We start from the raw sequence: 20,802 nt of genomic DNA, 5'->3' as shown, positions 1-20,802 counted from the left end.
CCGTCCCCTGTGCTTGAGCCTTGGTTTTACTTATCTGTTCCCTCTCACTGACCCTCGACAGTTAGCTCTTTAAGAAAAGAGATCATCTGTTACGGTTTTTTTTTTCTTTTCTTCTTTTTTTTTTTTTAAACATCTTTATTGAAGTATAATTGCTTCACAATGGTGTGTTAGTTTCTGCTTTATAACAAAGTGAATCAGCTATACATACACATATATCCCCATATCTCCTCCCTCTTGCGTCTCCCTCCCACCCTCCCTATCCCACCCCTCTAGGTGGTCACAAAGCACCGAGCTGATCTCCCTGTGCTATGCGGCTGCTTCCCACTAGCTATCTATTTTACATTTGGTAGTGTATATATGTCCATGACACTCTCTCACCCTGTCACATCTCACCCCTCCCCCTCCCCATATCCTCAAGTCCATTCTCTAGTAGGTCTGTGTCTTTATTCCCATCTTGCCACTAGGTTCTTCATGGCCTTTTTTTTTTTTTTCCCTTAGATTCCATATATATGTGTTAGCATACTGTATTTGTTTTTCTCTTTCTGACTTACTTCGCTCTGTATGACAGACTCTAACTCCATCCACCTCATTACAAATACCTCCATTTCATTTCTTTTTATGGCTGAGTAATATTCCATTGTATATATGTGCCACATCTTCTTTATCCATTCATCCGATGATGGACACTTAGGTTGCTTCCATGTCCTGGCTATTGTAAATAGAGCTGTAATGAACATTTTGGTACATGACTCTTTTTGAATTATGGTTTTCTCAGGGTATATGCCCAGTAGTGGGATTGCTGGGTCGTATGGTAGTTCTATTTTTAGTTTTTTAAGGAACCTCCATACTGTTCTCCATAGTGGCTGTATCAATTTACATTCCCACCAACAGTGCAAGAGGGTTCCCTTTTCTCCACACCCTCTCCAGCATTTATTGTTTGTAGATTTTTTGATGATGGCCATTCTGACCGGTGTGAGATGATACCTCATTGTAGTTTTGATTTGCATTTCTCTAATGATTAATGATGTTGAGCATTCTTTCATGTGTCTGTTGGCCATCTGTATATCTTCTTTGGAGAAATGTCTGTTTAGGTCTTCTGCCCATTTTTGGATTGGGTTGTTTGTTTTTTTGATACTGAGCTGCATGAGCTGCTTGTAAATCTTGGAGATTAATCCTTTGTCAGTTGCTTCATTTGCAAATATTTTCTCCCATTCTGAGGGTTGTCTTTTTGTCTTGTTTATGGTTTCCTTTGCTGTGTAAAAGCTTTTAAGTTTCATTAGGTCCCATTTGTTTATTTGTGTTTTTATTTCCATTTCTCTAGGAGGTGGGTCAAAAAGGATCTTGCTGTGATGTATGTCATAGAGTGTTCTGCCTATGTTTTCCTCTAAGAGTTTGATAGTGTCTGGCTTTACACTTAGGTCTTTAATCCATTTTGAGTTTATTTTTGTGTATGGTGTCAGGGAGTGTTCTAATTTCATACTTTTACATGTACCTGTCCAGTTTTCCCAGCACCACTTATTGAAGAGGCTGTCTTTTCTCCACTGTATATGCTTGCCTCCTTTATCAAAGATAAGGTGACCATATGTGCGTGGGTTTATCTCTGGGCTTTCTATCCTGTTCCATTGATCTATATTTCTGTTTTTGTGCCAGTACCAAACTGTCTTGATTACTGTAGCTTTGTAATATAGTCTGAAGTCAGGGAGCCTGATTCCTCCAGCTCCGTTTTTCGTTCTCAAGATTGCTTTGGCTATTCGGGGTCTTTTGTGTCTCCATACAAATTGTGAAATTTTTTGTTCTAGTTCTGTGAAAAATGCCAGTGGTAGTTTGATAGGGATTGCATTGAATCTGTAGATTGCTTTGGGTAGTAGAGTCATTTTCACAATGTTGATTCTTCCAATCCAAGAACATGGTATATCTCTCCATCTATTTGTATCATCTTTAATTTCTTTCATCAGTGTCCTATAATTTTCTGCATACAGGTCTTTTGTCTCCTTAGGTAGGTTTATTCCTAGATATTTTATTCTTTTTGTTGCAGTGGTAAATGGGAGTGTTTTCTTAATTTCACTTTCAGATTTTTCGTCATTAGTATATAGGAATGCAAGAGATTTCTGTGCATTAATTTTGTATCCTGCTACTTTACCAAATTCATTGATTAGCTCTAGTAGTTTACTGGTAGCAGTTTTAGGATTCTCTATGTATAGTATCATGTCATCTGCAAACAGTGACAGCTTTACTTCTTCTTTTCCGATTTGGATTCCTTTTATTTCTTTTTCTTCTCTGATTGCTGTGGCTAACACTTCCAAAGCTATGTTGAATAATAGTGGTGAGAGTGGGCAACCTTGTCTTGTTCCTGATCTTAGTGGAAATGGTTTCAGTTTTTCACCATTGAGGACAATGTTGGCTGTGGGTTTGTCATATATGGCCTTTATTATGTTGAGGAAAGTTCCCTCTAGGCCTACTTTCTGCAGGGCTTTTATCATAAATGGGTGTTGAATTTTGTCGAAAGCTTTCTCTGCATCTATTGAGGTGATCATATGGTTTTTCTCCTTCAATTTGTTAATATGATGTATCACGTTGATTGATTTGCGTATATTGAAGAATCCTTGCATTCCTGGGATAAGCCCCACTTGATCATGGTGTATGATCCTTTTAATGTGCTGTTGGATTCTGTTTGCTAGTATTTTGTTGAGGATTTTTGCATCTATGTTCATCAGTGATATTGGCCTGTAGTTTTCTTTCTTTGTGACATCTTTGTCTGGTTTTGGTATCAGGGTGATGGTGGCCTCGTAGAATGAGTTGGGGAGTGTTCCTCCCTCTGCAATATTTTGGAAGAGTTTGAGAAGGATAGGTGTTAGCTCTTCTCTAAATGTTTGATAGAATTCGCCTGTGAAGCCATCTGGTCCTGGGCTTTTGTTTGTTGGAAGATTTTTAATCACAGTTTCAATTTCAGTGCTTGTGATTGGTCTGTTCATATTTTCTATTTCTTCCTGGTTCAGTCTCGGCAGGTTGTGCATTTCTATGAATCTGTCCATTTCTTCCAGGTTGTCCATTTTATTGGCATAGAGTTGCTTGTAGTAATCTCTCATGATCTTTTGTATTTCTGCAGTGTCAGTGGTTACTTCTCCTTTTTCATTTCTAATTCTATTGATTTGAGTCTTCTCCCTTTTTCTCTTGATGAGTCTGGCTAATGGTTTATCAATTTTGTTTATCTTCTCAAAGAACCAGCTTTTAGTTTCATTGATTTTTGCTATTGTTTCCTTCATTTCTTTTTCATTTATTTCTGATCTGATCTCTATGATTTCTTTCCTTCTGCTAGCTTTGGGGTTTTTTTGCTCTTCTTTCTCTAATTGCTTTAGGTGCAAGATTAGGTTGTTTATTCAAGATGTTTCCTGTTTCTTGATGTAGGCTTGTATTGCTATAAACTTCCCTCTTAGCACTGCTTTTGCTGCATCCCATAGGTTTTGGGTTGTCGTGTCTCCATTGTCATTTGTTTCTAGGTATTTTTTGATTTACCCTTTGATTTCTTCAGTGATCACTTCGTTATTAAGTAGTGTATTCTGTAGCCTCCATGTGTTTGTATTTTTTACAGATCTTTTCCTGTAATTGATATCTAGTCTCATAGCGTTGTGGTCGGAAAAGATACTTGATACGATTTCAATTTTCTTAAATTTACCAAGGCTTGATTTGTGACCCAAGATATGATCTATCCTGGAGAATGTTCCATGAGCACTTGAGAAAAATGTGTATTCTGTTGTTTTGGGGTGGAATGTCCTATAAATATCAATTAAGTCCATCTTGTTTAATGTATCATTGAAAGCTTGTGTTTCTTTATTTATTTTCATTTTGGATGATCTGTCCATTGGTGAAAGTGGGGTGTTAAAGTCCCCTACTATGATTGTGTTACTGTCGATTTCCCCTTTTATGGCTGTTAGTATTTGCCTTATGTATTGAGGTGCTCCTATGTTGGGTGCATAAATATTTACAATTGTTATACCTTCCTCTTGGATCGATCCCTTGATCATTATATAGTGTCCTTCTTTGTCTCTTGTAAGAGTCTTTATTTTAAAGTCTATTTTGTCTGATATGAGAATTGCTACTCCAGCTTTCTTTTGATTTCCATTTGCATGGAATATCTTTTTCCATCCCCTCACTTTCAGTCTGTAAGTGTCTCTAGGTCTGAAGTGGGTCTCTTGTAGACAGCATATATATGGGTCTTGTTTTTGTATCCATTCAGCCAGCCTGTGTCTTTTGGTGGGAGCATTTAATCCATTTACATTTAAGGTAATTATCGATATGTATGTTCCTGTTCCCATTTTCTTAAATATTTTGGGTTTGTTATTGCAGGTGTTTTCCTTCTCTTGTGTTTCTTGCCTAGAGAAGTTCCTTTAGCATTTGTTGTAAAGCTGGTTGGGTGGTGCTGAACTCTCTCAGCTTTTGCTTGTCTGTAAAGGTTTTAATTTCTCCATCAAATCTGAATGAGATCCTTGCTGGTTAGAGTAACCTTGGTTGTAGGTTTTTCTCCTTCATGACTTTAAGTATATCCTGCCACTCCCTTCTGGCTTGCAGAGTTTCTGCTGAAAGATCAGCTGTTAACCTTATGGGGATTCCCTTGTGTGTTATTTGTTGTTTTTCCCTTGCTGCTTTTAATATGTTTTCTTTATATTTAATTTTTGATAGTTTGATTAATATGTGTCTTGGCGTGTTTCTCCTTGGATTTATCCTGTATGGGACTCTCTGTGCTTCCAGGACTTGATTAACTATTTCCTTTCCCATATTAGGGAATGTTCAACTATAATCTCTTCAAATATTTTCTCAGTCCCTTTCTTTTTCTCTTCTTCTTCTGGGACCCCTATAATTCAAATGTTGGTGCGTTTAATGTTGTCCCAGAGGTCTCTGAGACTGTCCTCAGTTCTTTTCATTCTTTTTTCTTTATTCTGTTCCGCAGCAGTGAATTCCACCATTCTGTCTTCCAGGTCACTTATCCGTTCTTCTGCCTCAGTTATTCTGCTATTGATCCCATCTAGAGTATTTTTAATTTCATTTATTGTGTTTTTCATCGTTGCTTGGTTCCTCTTTAGTTCTTCTACGTCCTTGTTAAATGTTTCTTGCATTTTGTCTATTCTATTTCCAAGATTTTGGATCATCTTTACTATCATTGTTCTGAATTCTTTTTCAGGTAGACTGCCTATTTCCTCTTCATTTGTTAGGTCTGGTGTGTTTTGACCCTGCTCCTTCACCTGCTGTGTGGTTTTTTGTCTTCTCATTTTGCTTATCTTACTGTGTTTGGGGTCTCCTTTTCACAGGCTGCAGGTTCGTAGTTCCCGTTGTTTTTGGTATCTGTCCCCAGTGGCTAAGGTTGGTTCAGTGGGTTGTGTAGGCTTCCTGGTGGAGGGAACTAGTGCCTGTGTTCTGGTGGTTGAGGCTGGATCTTGTCTTTCTGGTGGGCACGTACACGTCTGGTGGTGTGTTTTGGGGTGTCTGTGGCCTTATTATGTTTTTAGGCAGCCTCTCTGCTAATGGATGGGGCTGTGTTCCTGTGTTGCTAGTTGTTTGGCATAGGGTGTCCAGCACTGTAGCTTGCTGGTCGTTGAGTGAAGCTGGGTCTTGATGTTGAGATGGAGATCTCTGAGAGATTTTCGCTGTTTGGTAGTACGTGGAGCTGGGAGGTCTCTTGTGGACCAGTGTCCTGAAGTTGGCTCTCCCACCTCAGAGGCACAGCCCTGATGCCTGGCTGGAGCACCAAGAGCCTTTCATCCACACGGCTCAGAATAAAAGGGAGAAAAAAATAGAAAGAAAGAAAAAAAGAGGATAAAATAAAATAAAATAAAGCTATTATAATAAAAAATAAGAAAAAAATTTTAAGAATAAATGTATTCAGAAAAAAATTTTTTTTAACTTTTAAAAATAGATTTATTAATTTTTTATAGTAAAAAATAAGAAAAAAATTATTAAGAAAAAAAATTTTTAATTTTTTAAAATAAAAAATATGAAAAAACTTATTAAAATTTTTTTTTAATTTCTAAAAATAGAAAATAAGGAAAAAATTATTAAGAAAACATTTATTAGGAAAAAAAAAATTTTTTTTAAGGAGAAAAAAAAACCAAAAAAAACACGGACGGACCTAACCCTAGGACTAATGGTGAAAGCAAAGCTATACAGACAAAATCTCACCCAGAAGCGTACACATATACACTCACATAAAAAGGAAAATGGGAAAAATTAATATATCCTGCTCCCAAAGTCCACCTCCTGAATTTGGGATGATTCGTTGTCTATTCAGGTATTCAACAGATGCAGGCACATCAAGTTGTTTGTGGAGCTTTAATCCGCTGCTTCTGAGGCTGCTGGGAGAGATTTCCCTTTCTCTTCTTTGTTCGTACAGCTCCTGGGGTTCAGCTTTGGATTTGGACCCGCCTCTGCGTGTAGGTCGCCTGAGGGCGTCTGTTCCCGCCCACACAGGACGGGGTTAAAGGAGCAGCTGCTTCGGGGGCTCTGGCTCACTCAGGCGGGGGGAGGGAGGGGTACAGAGGAGGCGGGGCGAGCCTGCGGCGGCAGAGGCCGGCATGACGTTGCACCAGCCCGAGACGTGCCGTGCGTTCTCCCAGGGAAGTTGTCCCTGGATCACGGGACCCTGGCAGTGGCGGGCTGCACCGGCTCCCGGGAGGGGCGGTGTGGAGAGTGACCTGTGCTCGCACACAGGCTTCTTGGTGGTGGCAGCAGCAGCCTTAGCGTCTCCTGCCCGTCTCTGGGGTCCGCGCTGATGGCCGCGGCTCGCGCCCGTCTCTGGAGTTCGTTTAGGCGGCGCTCTGAATCCCCTCTCCTTGCGCGCCGCGAAACAAAGAGGCAAGAAAAAGTCTCTTGCCTCTTCGGCAGCTCCAGACTTTTTCCCGGACTCCCTCCCGGCTAGCACCGAAGCCCGAGCCTCAGCTCCCAGCCCCGCCCGCCCCGGCGGGTGAGCAGACAAGCCTCTCGGGCTGGTGAGTGCTGCTCGGCACCGAGCCTCTGTGCGGGAATCTCTCCGCTTTGCCCTCCGCACCCCTGTGGCTGTGCTCTCCTCCGTGGCTCCGAATCTTCCCCCCTCCGCCACCCGCAGTCTCCGCCCGCGAAGGGGCTCCTAGTGTGTGGAAACCTTTCCTCCTTCACAGCTCCCTCCCACTGGTGCAGGTCCCATCCCTATTCTTTTGTCTCTGTTATTTCTTTTTTCTTTTGCCCTACCCAAGTACGTGGGGATTTTCTTGCCTTTTGGGAGGTCTGACGTCTTCTGCCAGCGTTCAGTGGGTGTTCTGTAGGAGCAGTTCCATGTGTAGATGTATTTCTACTGTATCTGTGGGAAGGAAGGTGATCTCCGCGTCTTATTCTTCCGCCATCTTGCCCCTCCTCTCCATCTGTTATGTTTTTCACCTTTCTGTCCCTGGCACCTAGCATAGTGCCCAGTATATATTGAAGGTATGTACTTACTAAATGAGTTGAAACGTATAATCCTACTTGTGCTTTAAAAAAGAGTAATCCTATTTTAAGTTTTCTTTGCATTAACCTTTAAGTCTTGCCTAAGATGTTTCTTTAAAACTTTAAGGTGTTTCAACACAAAAGCAGTATACATCTGAAAGTATTAAACTTTCAAAGCTGCTGCACTGCTTGGTTGTTTAATGCAAACAGCAGGAGCTTATTCCCACAAAGGCTGATGTTTGTCTACAGACAACTTACTTGTCGTACCTGTGGTTTGAAATACTTGAGTTATCCCTCAGTCCTCCTCAGCCTTCAGAACACCTCTCTGGTCTCTTCTTAGCCTTGGTCTAATCGAATCAGAGAATTACAGATGGAATAGCGCAGGTGGTGTAAGCCTGGCTTTTACTGAGACAAAGATCAGTGGGCTGTAAATTTGCAGCCTCCATGTTTCCATCCAAAATTACATAATCCCCCACATTCCTTTCTGTGTGCCTGTGTTGCCTGAGTAATTTCCAAGAGGAATATGGGTTTTATTGCCTGTATAGCCCTCCCGCTTTCTTTCCCCTCCCATCTCAGATGACTAGTTCTTGCCAAAATGTTAAGCTCCAAATTCTAACACAGGAATTTCTGAACAAGATTGTCCCGGATTGTAGACATTTCTTCAAGAGGTGCTCTGACCTGCTGGTGCAGAGCAAGCTCAAAGGCGGAGAGAGCCTTTCCATCCTCTCTGGGAGAACAGGAGGAGGAAACATGGGTCCATCATGCTTGGGAACCACTGCTCTGCTTTGGGAACCATTTCCTGGGTTCTGGCTGCTTCCAAAATTCAACAAGCAAGCAGAGGGCAGCCCTTTCCGTCAGGTAGAGTGTGGCTGAATCATGTCTAACTTGTTGTTGAACTTCATGTTCACCAAGTCACAACAGCTTACCCGGTAGTTCAGAACCACTGGAGTCTCGACTCAGCTGTTTGGAAAGGAACAGCACTTTCCACCAGATCATTAGTCTCTCGAGCCCCATCACGCTCATGCCTGTTCCACACATTTAACTGTTTACAGTGAGCTTGTCACAGGACTAAATATGAGGGAACTTAATCTGGTTCCTTATTTGCGTCTTAGGACCCTCTTGGTTGCAAGTAACAGGAAGCCCCCAAAGTAGCTTGAGCCAAGATGGGAGGGGGAGACGTACAATAGGGACCCAGGGACATTACGTGGACCCCAGGATCAGGAAGTGTGGCCAGGGGTCCTGGGGATAAGGAGCAGAGAGCAGACAGGAACAGAGGTTTTCCTTGGTCTCTTTTCTGCTTCTACGTGTGCATGCTCTATCCACAGCACCCCAGTCTAGCATATGTTCTAGCATAAGGGAGACTGAAGCTGACAAAAATCACTGTGTCCAACACCCGATTTCTGGGGAAGAGAGACTCTGGCTCAGCTTCATGTTTAATAAGTGACTTTTCCTGACACACAGCCCACCCTAGCCTGCTCCTCAGTCTAGAGAGAGGGCTGGGAGGGAGTGGGCCCTCCTTGGCAGACGTGGCTGCAGGGTCTCACCCTTGAGGGTAGGGGACAGTTTTCAGAAAAAGGGGCGTGTCGATGGAGAAGTTGTCCCCATCAATATTGCTGATAATTTATATCCCACATTCTTCCAAAAAGATTCTGTTTTTAAAAATGGATATAATGAAACCAAAACACATCACAGAGGATATAAAATAAAAACGAGGAGTGATAAGATTAGGGAGAGGGACGATGCATCAAGAAGCCCTGATGGGGAGAAACTTATTGTAATGTGAGATTTCAGAATTAGTAGGTTTTCAAGTTCTGGGGCCAATTACACCCAGAATTCATGAACCAGATTGCTAGGATAAGAAAGAGAAAAGATTTGTGGTTAAACCTGATCTTGGTATTCTGGCTAGAGTCTGTTTCTTCTAAATGCACAGGGATATTGTGTACACTGTTCCTGGAAGGAGCCTCCAGCCTGCGTCAGGGGAAGGGGATGATTAATTGGAGGGCAGGTGCTGCTGTCCCTTAAACAGGCACATGCTCTCTGGTTAACACAGCCCCCAGCGCTCCTGGAGTCTGACCTCAGGCCACATCACTCCTATACAATCCCGTGCGTGTAAATGTCAAATTAAGGGTACATGCAGCGAGAGGTGCGCAAGTTGCGAAGAGAGGGCCCTCTGGTCACTGTGAACGAGGATGCTTTCTCATCCTCAGAGTAGGCAGGAGTGGAAGCAGGGTGCCACACTGGCCCGTGGTAGGTCCAGGGAGGCGGGGAGGAGGAGGCTGAGAAAGGCCTGAGGACGGGGAGGGAGCTAAGGCATAGGAAGTACCAACTATTCTGGGCATGTGATTCGAGTTTTGAATCTCACCCGGTCGCTCGTTGTCACGTTGACCCCTGTAGTTGTTTTGTGCATTTCCTCAGGTGCCCTTAGTATCTCCATTGGACAGATGAGGACCAGGGGGCTCTAGGAAGTCAGGAGACCCTCCAGTGGTTCCTTCTCTGTCTGGGAGAAATCACAGTTACCACCCGCCATGGCTTCAAAGCCCAACCAGCGTGGCTCCTGTTACTCTCTGTCCTTTGCATCGGCCCTGGGGTGGCTGTGCCTCCCACGAGCCTGTCCACCTCAGCCGTAGCACCTTAGCCTGTACACCTCAGCCGTAGCACCTCAGACAGTACACCTCAGCCGTAGCACCTCAGCCGGTCCGCCTCAGCCGTGGCACCTTAGCCCGTCCGCCTCAGCCGTGGCACCTTAGCCCGTCCGCCTCAGCCGTGGCACCTTAGGCCTGTACGCCTCAGCCGTGGCACCTTAGCCCGTATGCCTCAGCCGTGGCACCTTAGCCCGTACGCCTCAGCCGTGGCACCTTAGCCGGGCTGCTGTTTTGCCTGGAACACAGTTCCCCGACATCCATCAGTCAACTCCTTCATGTCCGTCATGTTTTTGCTCATGTAGCTTTCTTAGTGGAGTCTTGCTTTGTCCGCTCTATTTCAGTGTCACACCTCCCTCCACCCTGGACCATATTTCATTCCCCTTATGCCATTCTCTTTTCCTGCCGTGCTTCTAAAATTGCCTGTTATCTAGCTCATATATGTTTCTCTTTATTGTCTTTCCCTCCCCCCTCACCCCAACTAGAATGTCAGCCCCAAGAGGAGGCACATTTGTCTGTTTTGCTTCCCAATTTATCCAGGGCCCCTAGAGGGCTGCCTGGCTCACGGTGGATGCTCAGTAAATATGTGTTGAATGAATGAAGAACCTTTCCTGAGATTACAGAACCACAGAGTTCCAGAGCTGGGCTTCTGCAAGCTGTGTGTGTTCAGGCCACTTGGAGGAGGCCGTGTGGGTGAAGTGAAGTGAGAGGTTGACCCTGGCTTGGATGGGGAACGTCCTGTTTACAAGTTCGAACTTTGTCTGCCACGCCATCTTATCATGAGGATTCCAGACAGTTTGAATGTACAAACTGGGATGTGGAGACCCAGTGGCAGAATTGGGATTGCCTTTCTGTGCATTGAATTTTCCACCAGCCCATATTTACTCCTCGGACATGGCAAGAATTATGCCAGAGACATTTTGTTCCTGCAGTCAGCCCCTGCTTGATAGAGAGAACATGGATTTTGTTAACAGAGGTATTTAGCACACTTGTGTGGACTATTCCACCTCACCTACCCCACCAGACCTGGAGTGTTGGTCATACTCAAGTGTCAGAAAAACATCTTAATGAAACGTACATGTGTTGCAGGCTCAGGAAAATACATCTTTCCTAATGGCATTCTTTCTCTTTCCTCTCTTCTGTGTCAAATGTTTTAAATGCATCTCTCCTGTTTATTCAGGCAGAGCTTAAAACTTTTTAAAACAATGTCATCAGGATGATTAAAGAATAACAGTTCTTTCCATTGTTATTTAGGATAATATTTTCGAGATTCCAATTAGGTGAGAAGATTGACCTGATTTTTATCTTCCTCTATTGTGTTTACCTTGCTGCTTTGTTATTTTGAGTCTGTTCACAGGGTGCTGGGCAGATGCCATTGACGTAATTATTATTTTTTAAGCAAAAAGGATTGAAGATGTCTGTTTAAGAATTGCCTGTGAACTTTAACATACATCTATACATAACTGCTTCCTTTTATGAATAAAAGTCGTAGGAGGTCGTAGACATGTATATGGATTTTAAATCATTTATTTTTTAAAAGTATACAAGCTGAAACTTGTTTCCAAGAGAATTCAGATAGCAGCCAAAATACCCATGAAAGAAAACTGTCCTTCAGAAATGCTGCTAGATCTCAAGCTAGTTATGAAATTGACACCCGAGAGTTATTTCTGTCAGAGGACATAAGATGGATTTAGAAGAGCCAGAGTCTCCATGTAGAAGATGCCAGAAACACAGGCATTATCCTTATACCTCCCTCTCCTTCACCCTTACCCCCACCCCTTCGCCATATCCAGGCATCACTGAAAACGTCAGTTTTACTTCTAAATACTCTCAATTCCGTGTGCTTCTCCAGCATATTTCAGTCCAGGACACAATCGGGTCTTGTCTGCATGACCAAAGTGCCCTCCTTCTAGCTGCTGTGCATCTACTCTGAACTCTCTTCCAACCTTTTCTGCAACTCAGACCATTTTTCCAAAGCCCACGTCTGATAAAGACCTGCCTTCTCACCCCACCTCAGCCGACGACATATGTACGGCCCTGAATGCCTTCCCGTCACTCTTAGGGAGATGACTGAATTTCTTAATGTGGCTTAGGAAGCCCTGCATGGGCTGGTCCTGCTTGCATCTCTCATTGCAAACCTGCCATACCTTCCCCCCTTCCCCCATGCTCTGTGCACCAGCCATACCGGTCACCTTTTAGACCCTTTTACTTGCTGTGCTTCTCCCACCACAGGGCCTTTGTACATTCTCTTCTCTCTGCCTGAAACTTTCTTCCTTCCTTTCTTTGCCCGTTAACATCATCTCATCTTGCAGACCCCAGTTCCTACATCCCTTACTTAGGGAAGCCTTCCTGGACCGCTCTCTAGGTCAGATCTCCCTCTTATAGTTTGTATTGGCCTTATTTTCTTCTCCTTTAGAGCACCATCAAGGGTGGTTTTGCCTTTTACACTTTATTTGATAAAAATCTTTTTTTTTGGTAAACATTCAAAAACGTATTGTATTTTGAATAGGCGATACATTAAAATGGTTCAAAATTCAGAAGACCCAAAAGGGTTCTTAGGAAGAGCCTTCCTCTTCTCCCACCCCCCGCCCCCTGCCCCAGTTCTCTTTGCTGGAGGCAACTAGTAACACCCCCCTTCCTTCCCCCCAGAAATCTGTTTTCTTACCTCCATTTATCCCAAGACAAAAGCAGTGCCTAGCACAAAGTAGGAACTCGAGAATATTTGTTGAAGGTTGTAGATAGATGGATAAATGGCTTCTTGAAGTACCCATTTTTGTACCAGTTAGAATGGAGCACTGGTCCATTTCTAATCTGTTGGAGGCTCAGCAAGGGTGAAAACAACAGATTGAGGAAGAGATTTTCTATTTGTAGGCCTCAGAGAAAAGGGGGCAGACGTGACCCTCCTGGCAGAGAAGCCCCGGCACCCTGGTCACATCCTAGGGCCATTTTCCTCTCCAGCTTTGCCTAAGGATCAGCTCTGCTGGCTCTTGTCCTGCCCAGCCTGGCAGGCTTCCATCAGCACGCCACTCTCTGTTTCTACCTAGTGCCGTCCTTGCTCCCAGTCAGGAAAACATACCTTTGCCTTGAACACCTAGAAATTAAAGAAGCGATTTTGAGTCTTAGGACATGAGTTGCAGTGTAATTCTCCATCCCTTATTTGGCTGGACAAAGATTTTATGCACATTAGCAAAGTACTGTAATGGTTTTTAGCTTGGACTGAGAAGTCAGGTTTCCTGAGCAACCAGCTCAGGTGCCTATGTCATCTTGGGAGACTTACTCAGTGTTTCTAAGTCTGAGTTTTCTTTTCTATAGAATGGGGATAATACTACTACTACTGCATGGGATTATTGTGGGACACTTTAGAATAGTGTTTTCCAATAATAATATAGTGCAGGCCACATATATAATTTAAATGTTCCAGTGGCTGTAGTTTAAAAATTATGTATAAAATAAATATGCTTCAAGGGTATATTACACAGCACAGGGAAATGTAGCCACTATTTTGTAACTTTAAATGGAGTATAATCTATAAAAATATTGAATCACTATGTTGTACACCTGAAACTAATATAATATTTTAAGTCAACTATACTTCAATAAAAAAGTAAAATGAAATAAGTGAAATTAATTTTAATATATTTAACCCAATATATCCAAAGTATTATCATTTCAACATGTACTCAAAAATAAAACAACTGTAATATTACTCAGCCATAAAAAAGAATGAAATAATGCCATTTGCAGCAACATGGACGGACCTAGAGATTTTCATCCTAAGTGAAATAAGTCAGAGAAAGACAAATGTCATATGATATCACTCATATACTTTATATGTGGAATCTAAACAAGTGATACAAATGAACTTATTTGCAAAACAGAAATAGACTCACAGAAGTAGAAAACAAACTTATAGTTACCAAAATGGAAAGCGGGGGGAGGGATAAATTAGGAGTTTGGGATTAACAGATATACACTACTGTATATAAAATAAACAACAAGGACCTACTGTATAGCCCAGGGAATTCTACTCAATACTCTGTAATGACCTATATGGGAAAAGAATCTGAAAAAGAGTGGATATATGTATATGTATAACTGATTCACTTTGCCGTCCACTTGAAACTAACACAAGATTGTAAATCAACTACACTTCAATTAAAAATCAATAAATGAACAGTTGTTAATGAGATCTTCTACATTCTTTTTATTCCTATTAAGTGTTTTAAATCCAGTGTATATTTTACACCTACTAGCACATCTCGGTTTTAATTAACCACCTTTCAGATGCCCAGTAGCTGGGGCCTACTGTATTAGGCAGTGCTCTTATAAAACACAATACTTAGCACGGTGCTTAGTTCATACTTAGCGTTCAACAAATGTTGGCAAAATTAATATTCATTTTAAATCATCAAAAATTGGGTAGACTAACATTTGACTGTGTGTTTGCATATCCTGCCGCATGGGAAGATGCCTCAGATCTGGTTATTTCTGTCTCAAAGGAATAAAGAGCTGACTTTAATGTTCTTGGTTGTTCCCTGTAAGGTGGCCTCTGGGTTTCAGAATGAGGTCAGTCTGGGGGTTTATGGTTGCCTTTTCTTTGGGAGGTGGGAAAGGGGAAACTCAGTGTGCTTCAGGGGCTGCGTGCCTGTCTCTGTTTTTTTGGCTCTTCTCTGTTTAATTATTTGGAGCTGGATCAACTTGATTTTAAAGCAAAACATATGGGCTGGGAGTAACTGGGAGGACGTTTACTGGTGATGGAGCAGCAAAGGTATGTACGGGTTTAGGCCCTGGCCCTGCGGCACTCACTTAGCTATTGACGGCTTTCCTGGACTTCAAATTCAGTGTTCTTTCTCCAAATTCTCAAACCTTGTTTGGAAAGTCACAGTTAAGGCAGGAAATATTGGAGCAAGATTACAAAGGAAATTGTGGGTCTTCTTTAGGTCCTGATTTTTTTCTCTTCTTTCATGAAAACTTGGTTTCCAATCTGTTTATATATGATTTGGGAAAGAAAACGGTTTTCCAAAGTGCCAGGAAGAGAGAGGAGAACTCCATACAAAGAGGAGAAAGTTGACCCACCACTGACGTTTTCTGTTTTCTGCTTTACTCCATTGATGACACCAGCACGGGGAACGTCTGTTCTACAACCAGTTCTTAATGTGAAGGCAAGGTTTTCATCTCTTTTTACCTCCTCAACTTCCCTTTGCTTCCTGGGGAGGGAATATATGATGCCCATGTCACATCCCATATAATTCTAACCTGAATGCCTCCACTTTCTGTCCCATAGGAGAAAAGGGGGATGTGTCAAAACTGGTAAGAACACGCATGTTGATGTTTAGACTCATCTTGGTTCAAATCTCTGCTTTTCCACTCGGAAGCTGTGTGCCTTTGAGAGGGTTAAACTGTCTCAGCCTCATGTTTCTCATTCTTAAAATGGGGTTAATAATAGTGCCTATTTCAGAACAAAATTATTGTGACGCTTAAGAGAGACACGGCATACAAAGCACTAAGCAGAGTGCCTGGAAAGTAATAAAGAGAAGTTTAATGTTAGTGATGAGGCAGGGGCCCTCAGCAATGATACGTCCACCCTCTTCGACAGCAAGAGGGACAATGGACCACTATGTCCTCTGCCACAACATCTCACCCATTGCTTGAGGTGACACTGTGATTAAATACTGCATCAGGGAAGTGACCGAACCTTTGTCCACAAAGAGCTTTAGCATGAGAAAGTCTTGCATTTCACTGGGCTGTTTGATGTCAATATGGATGAAGTCAAGCGCTCCGTTTCTTCTAAGGTCTGAAGGGCTCCTGTGTGTGCACTTGCCCCTTGTTACTCTACTGTGCCTAGGACCTGTGAATATGAGAGTGACGTGCTGAATTGCTTTATTTGTGTACTACAGAGTCCCCAAAACCTTTTGAGTCATTTGGGGGACTGGTGCAATTTGTGGCTTCATATCAGAACTGTAAAGCAAAATAGCATTCTGGCCTGGGCAGTAGAGAGGCCGAGTGTAGTGGGTTTTTTTTGTTGGGATGTTGAAGACAAATTTTTCTGAACACTTTTCAAACCTCTATGAGCAAGGGTAGGAAAAAAGGGGTCCTCGGTTTTTGCTAAATCAAGGACACATTGCTGAGCTTTTCTGTGTAGGGACTCAGAAGGCATTGAATGCTATCTCACTACAGTGTCAGATAATTGTCCGGGGATTTGGAAGGTTCTGCTTTTAAAAACACCACCACCTTTTCAGAGCAGTCGTTCCTTTGTGTTTTTTTCAGTCCCCTCTTTTCCCTCTGCTCCTGCTGTTTTCCCAGCCCTTTCGGATTTATTAGCCGTTGCCTACAAAGTGTCAGTAACTCCCCGCTGCGAATGGCTAAGACCTCGCCAGGTGGACCCTTCTCAGATTTCCCTGAAACTGGAGAGAGTAACTACCCTCACTCTTGTTTTCTCCACGCCCCCCTCTCAGTGGACAGCTTCCCTGACATTTAACTTGATCAAGATGTTAGTAAAATAAACAGCTGCCGTGAGACTGAAACTGCTTGTCAACCTGCCCACCCTCTTTTCACTTCACTGTTTGGACAGGAAACTCAGAGCTGCTATGGATAATAAAGATGAGAACTAAGATGTGTCTTTCTTCGTGGCCAGTTACACCCAGTCCTGATGACTGAGCTCTTAGTGGGTGGACAGCCCTGTGCAACGTGTCACCAAACCTGTGAAACTCTGATTATATGACACACCATTATTTTAGGTACAATCAAGGGGAAAAAAAGCAAACTATGAGCCATCATCGATTTTAAGACACATCCCAATTTCAGAGACGTTAAAATGTGGTGGGAAAATGTGTATCTTAAAGGAGGTGGAATACAGTGAGAACTAATTAAAATGGACCGTCCCCCTGGGTGCTGACTGCTCCCCTCCCCAGCCCCATACTCCGTGCAGCTGATGGAAGGCTGAGGGAGTCTGTGTGTTTTTCAACTCAATCTCAGGTGTCATTTGTGTACTCTTTGTTATGCATGAAGTTATAGCACTGAGTTGAGAGCAGGCCGAGTCATGGAAGCTCTCTCAACTGCAATATAAGTATTTTAAGTTTCCGACAAACAGAAGAATCCAGGTGTTTTCTTTGGGTCACCCTGGACTTGATGAGGTTCACGGTCCCTTTTATTTATTTATTTATTTAGTTGCACCGGGTCTTAGTTGTGGCAGGTGGACTCTTTAGTTGTGGCATGCGTGTGGGATCTAGTTCCCTGACCAGGGATCAAACCGGGGCCCCCCTGCATTGGGAGCGCAGAGTCTTATCCACTGTGCCACAAGAGAGGTCCCTCATGTTCCCTTTTGAAGGAGTGATAAAGAGCTTGCTGAGGGACATTGGGGGCTTCGGCATGCCCTCCCTGCCCCGGCCCATTCATGGTGGCATGATGGCGAGGAGAGAATCTCCAGCTCTTCTAAATTCATGCCCCTAGTTATCCATTTTCTAGTGAACATCATGCTCAGATTTACTCACTGTTTCCTCTCCTATCCAAAAGGCAGCGTTAAACATTATTGATGACTTTAATTTTACTCAAGATTCTACCTAATTATTATTCTTCATGATCTGTTAAGCATTAAGCTTAACATTAACAGTAAGCAGGTGCCCTTCTTAATACTGTAATAACTTTAATCAAGGGGATGATGGTATTTCTTTTCCTGTTAAAGACCGTTAGTCAGGTTTTAGAGAAAACTATTTCTCAGCAGGTAAAGTAACCAAAAAATTGATTGAAAACTTCGTTTGTACTCGTGAAAACATGGCATTTACCTTCATACTTACACCACTTTCTCCCTTTTTTTCAGTTTTTGGGAATAGCATTTCTTGGAATTGGACTGTGGGCATGGAATGAAAAAGTAAGTTAAACATTAAAATGCACACATTTTGGTTGTAAGAAGCTGCACATTATATGCTGTCTCTTTTTCCTCTTTGACAACTGCCAAGTATATGGAAACATGGCTCTTTAATGAAAAAGTACTCTTGGAAGATAATGTCACAGTTCAAAGACTCTTTAAGAATGGAGCCTAAACTGGTCACTCTACAAGAATTTCAGTAATGCTTATAAATAATACTTAAAGCACCTGTAGCCTTTTTTCTCTTTTACTTTTTAAAAAACCCTTTGGAAGATTATTCAAGCCATAAAAATGGTATTTTAGTGTGAGCATTAGGTGCTGAGTGTTAGCATGCGGTATGTATGAAGGAAGCTAGATATAATTCATGTTTGAATATCAGATAAACTTATCACTGTTGCTAAAGAATGTGAACACTTGTCTGCTGATTGAAAGTGTTAAGGAATATTCAAACTTTGTTATCAAATACAGCACAGAAAGGGTTAAATCTGGCAGGAGAAGGCTGCATGAAGATACAATGTTCTGGGTGGTTTATTCTGTAAACAACACACTCAGGACACCACTGCCCTGTGTCCATTCCTCCACTTCACTTCCCATCCATACCTTTTAATTTTTTCTCTGCAACTTCTACTGAAGCCAAGCAGTGGAATTCAAAAATAAACACAAACTCCTTTTTTCTTCCTTCTTTGGATGTGCGATCACTGGCAGCATTTTATCTGTTCTGGTATTTGGCTACACAGTGAAGCTTTATTATCTCCCACCTGTGAGAGTGAGTGAGTGGATGGATTGTTTAAAAGTTGTAAACTAAGACATTGGCTGAAATTTTCCCAGAAGACCATTCTCTTATCACTTTGGTATTTCACCCTCTGAGCTTGACCAAGGCCCAAAGTCAGGAGTTCCTTTGAAGTACTACATGTACTAAGAAAGAAGAGAAAAACTACGAAAGTCCAGCAAACAAAAGCCCTTCAGACGTAGGAAGGAATTTCCACAAGTAAAACAATGTTTAGATAGACTGCATCCAATAAATTCAAAATAAATCCAGAGTTTTGAAATTGAACCACCCGCTGTTTATTTACGTAATATTTCTACAGAGTGTGAAATGTTTTATGGAAAATGAGCCACCTTCCGGCCACCTTATGAGGAAGGGCGGGGATTATGCATCAAGGGAGACGAATTACGTTCCGAAAACAGAGATAATTTTATCTCTAGAAACTGTTCTGTTGAATACTGGCCTTCTTCTGGATTATGATCAGCTTCTGCCTCAATCCCCTTGTAAGCTTGGAGATTTGTATGGGCGGAATCTCAGAAATTCCACTTTTAGAAGCCCTCTGTTTGGTTCAGTGACAGATCATACAGCTCTTTATAACTCTCCTTTAATCATTCCATTTCTATCAGCTTTGAAATGATGCTGGAAGGCATTATATGAGCTAATTGTCTATTCTAGCAATACATAGAAAATTCATTGTTTTGAAGGTTTTTTTTCTCTCTTTGTGAAATATAATTATCCTTTTGTTTCATCAGTTGTCCCAGATGTCTCTTCTCTGATAAAATCACAAAATTCTAAAACTGGCAGTGTCATACAAATATCAGAGCAAGGGAACGATGCGGTCTCCAGGGAGGGGTGAAATAGCAGTTCCCTCTTTTGTCAGGGCCAGTGGTATCAGCAAATGGAAGGTTTCTCTGGAGGGCTGAGGTTACTTGGCCAAGGTTACCCAGCTACTGTGTAGCAGGGCTCTGTGAGCTGGGACCAAGCGGAGGTAGCAGAGGGTAAAAGGTGCGCAACAGCCCAACTTGGTGTGCGCTGGCTACGCGTCTGGGCCCTGAGCCTGGGAGTGAGGATGCAGCAGTGAATGATGCAGAGTCCCTGCCCCGTGGGGCTTGCATTCTAGTGGGGGCACCGGCAGTAGGCAGTCTACTCACCAGGAATCTGCGCGCAGGTATGGTGAGTGCTGCTGAGAAACGTCAGGTGTAGCATAAGGGCTAGTTAGAGAGTGGTGGGGAAAGGGGTCTCTTTCAGGTAGAGTAGTTGGGAAGAGCCTCCCTGAGGAGGGGGCACTGGAGCAGAGACCTGGATGAAGTCAGAGGGATCTGCATAGCACTAGGGGAACAGCTTTCCAGGCAGAGGGAATAGCATGTATGATGGCCCTGAGTCTCAGGGACTTAGCGATTCCAAGGAACAGGAAGAAGGCCGGTAGGACTGGAAGGGAGAGAGCCAGAGCGAGAAGAAGTAGAGGATGTGGAAAGAGAGGCAGGCAGAGCCCGGAGCAGGCAGCGTCCTGCAGAAGTTGGGTGAGAGGCAGTCACTGGGGCATTTTGGTAAGGGAGAGTCCTAATCTGGCCTTTGTTTTAAGATCGCTCTGGTTGCCGTGAGGAAAAAAGACGCACAGCTCTAGGCTGAGCAGACCAGAGTTCAGATACTGACCCTCCATTTCCGTCGGTGTGACTTTGGGCAACTGCGCTAACTTATCTGAGATACCCTTGCCCTGTTTATGCAAGGGCCACTAATGTCACCTCATAGGATTGCTGTGAGGGTGAAATGAGATGGCTCCTAGCACAGTGCCCGGTATGAGGTAAATGCTCTCTGGAGACGTGGTTCCCTCCCCTGGATGCATTACTACAGTATGTCCACTCCTACCTGGGGAAGAGAGCAGAACGGTGGCTTTGAAAGCTGCCTCAGATTTTAGGAGAGCTCCAGGCTCTGATCCATGGACCCGAGAATTGGCTTTGTTTTGGGGTGTCTTAAGGAGGATGTGATGTGCATTGATTGACTTGGTAACTGCAGAGGCTACTCTACCGAAGCCCTTTGGGTTAACTTCTCAGCTAGACCAGGCCTCTGATGGCATGACGTTCTGAGGT

The 20,802-nt window shown here is 43.0% G+C and overlaps 1 protein-coding gene across 4 annotated transcripts in view; it reads left to right on the top strand.

Annotated features, from left to right (window-relative positions):
- TSPAN5 (tetraspanin 5) overlaps window positions 1–20,802 on the top strand; it is a 183,422-nt gene that overhangs the window by 129,797 nt on the left and 32,823 nt on the right. For all 4 annotated transcript variants that reach the window (XM_068542475.1, XM_068542472.1, XM_068542474.1 and 1 more), the window contains one exon: window positions 17,902–17,952. In XM_068542475.1, the coding sequence (XP_068398576.1) occupies window positions 17,902–17,952 (51 nt within the window). The remainder of the gene's footprint in view (window positions 1–17,901; window positions 17,953–20,802) is intronic.

The sequence above is a fragment of the Eschrichtius robustus genome, chromosome 4 (assembly GCF_028021215.1).
Source record: "Eschrichtius robustus isolate mEscRob2 chromosome 4, mEscRob2.pri, whole genome shotgun sequence".
Lineage (NCBI taxonomy): Eukaryota > Metazoa > Chordata > Mammalia > Artiodactyla > Eschrichtiidae > Eschrichtius > Eschrichtius robustus.
This window is presented reverse-complemented; position numbering and strand designations above follow the sequence as displayed.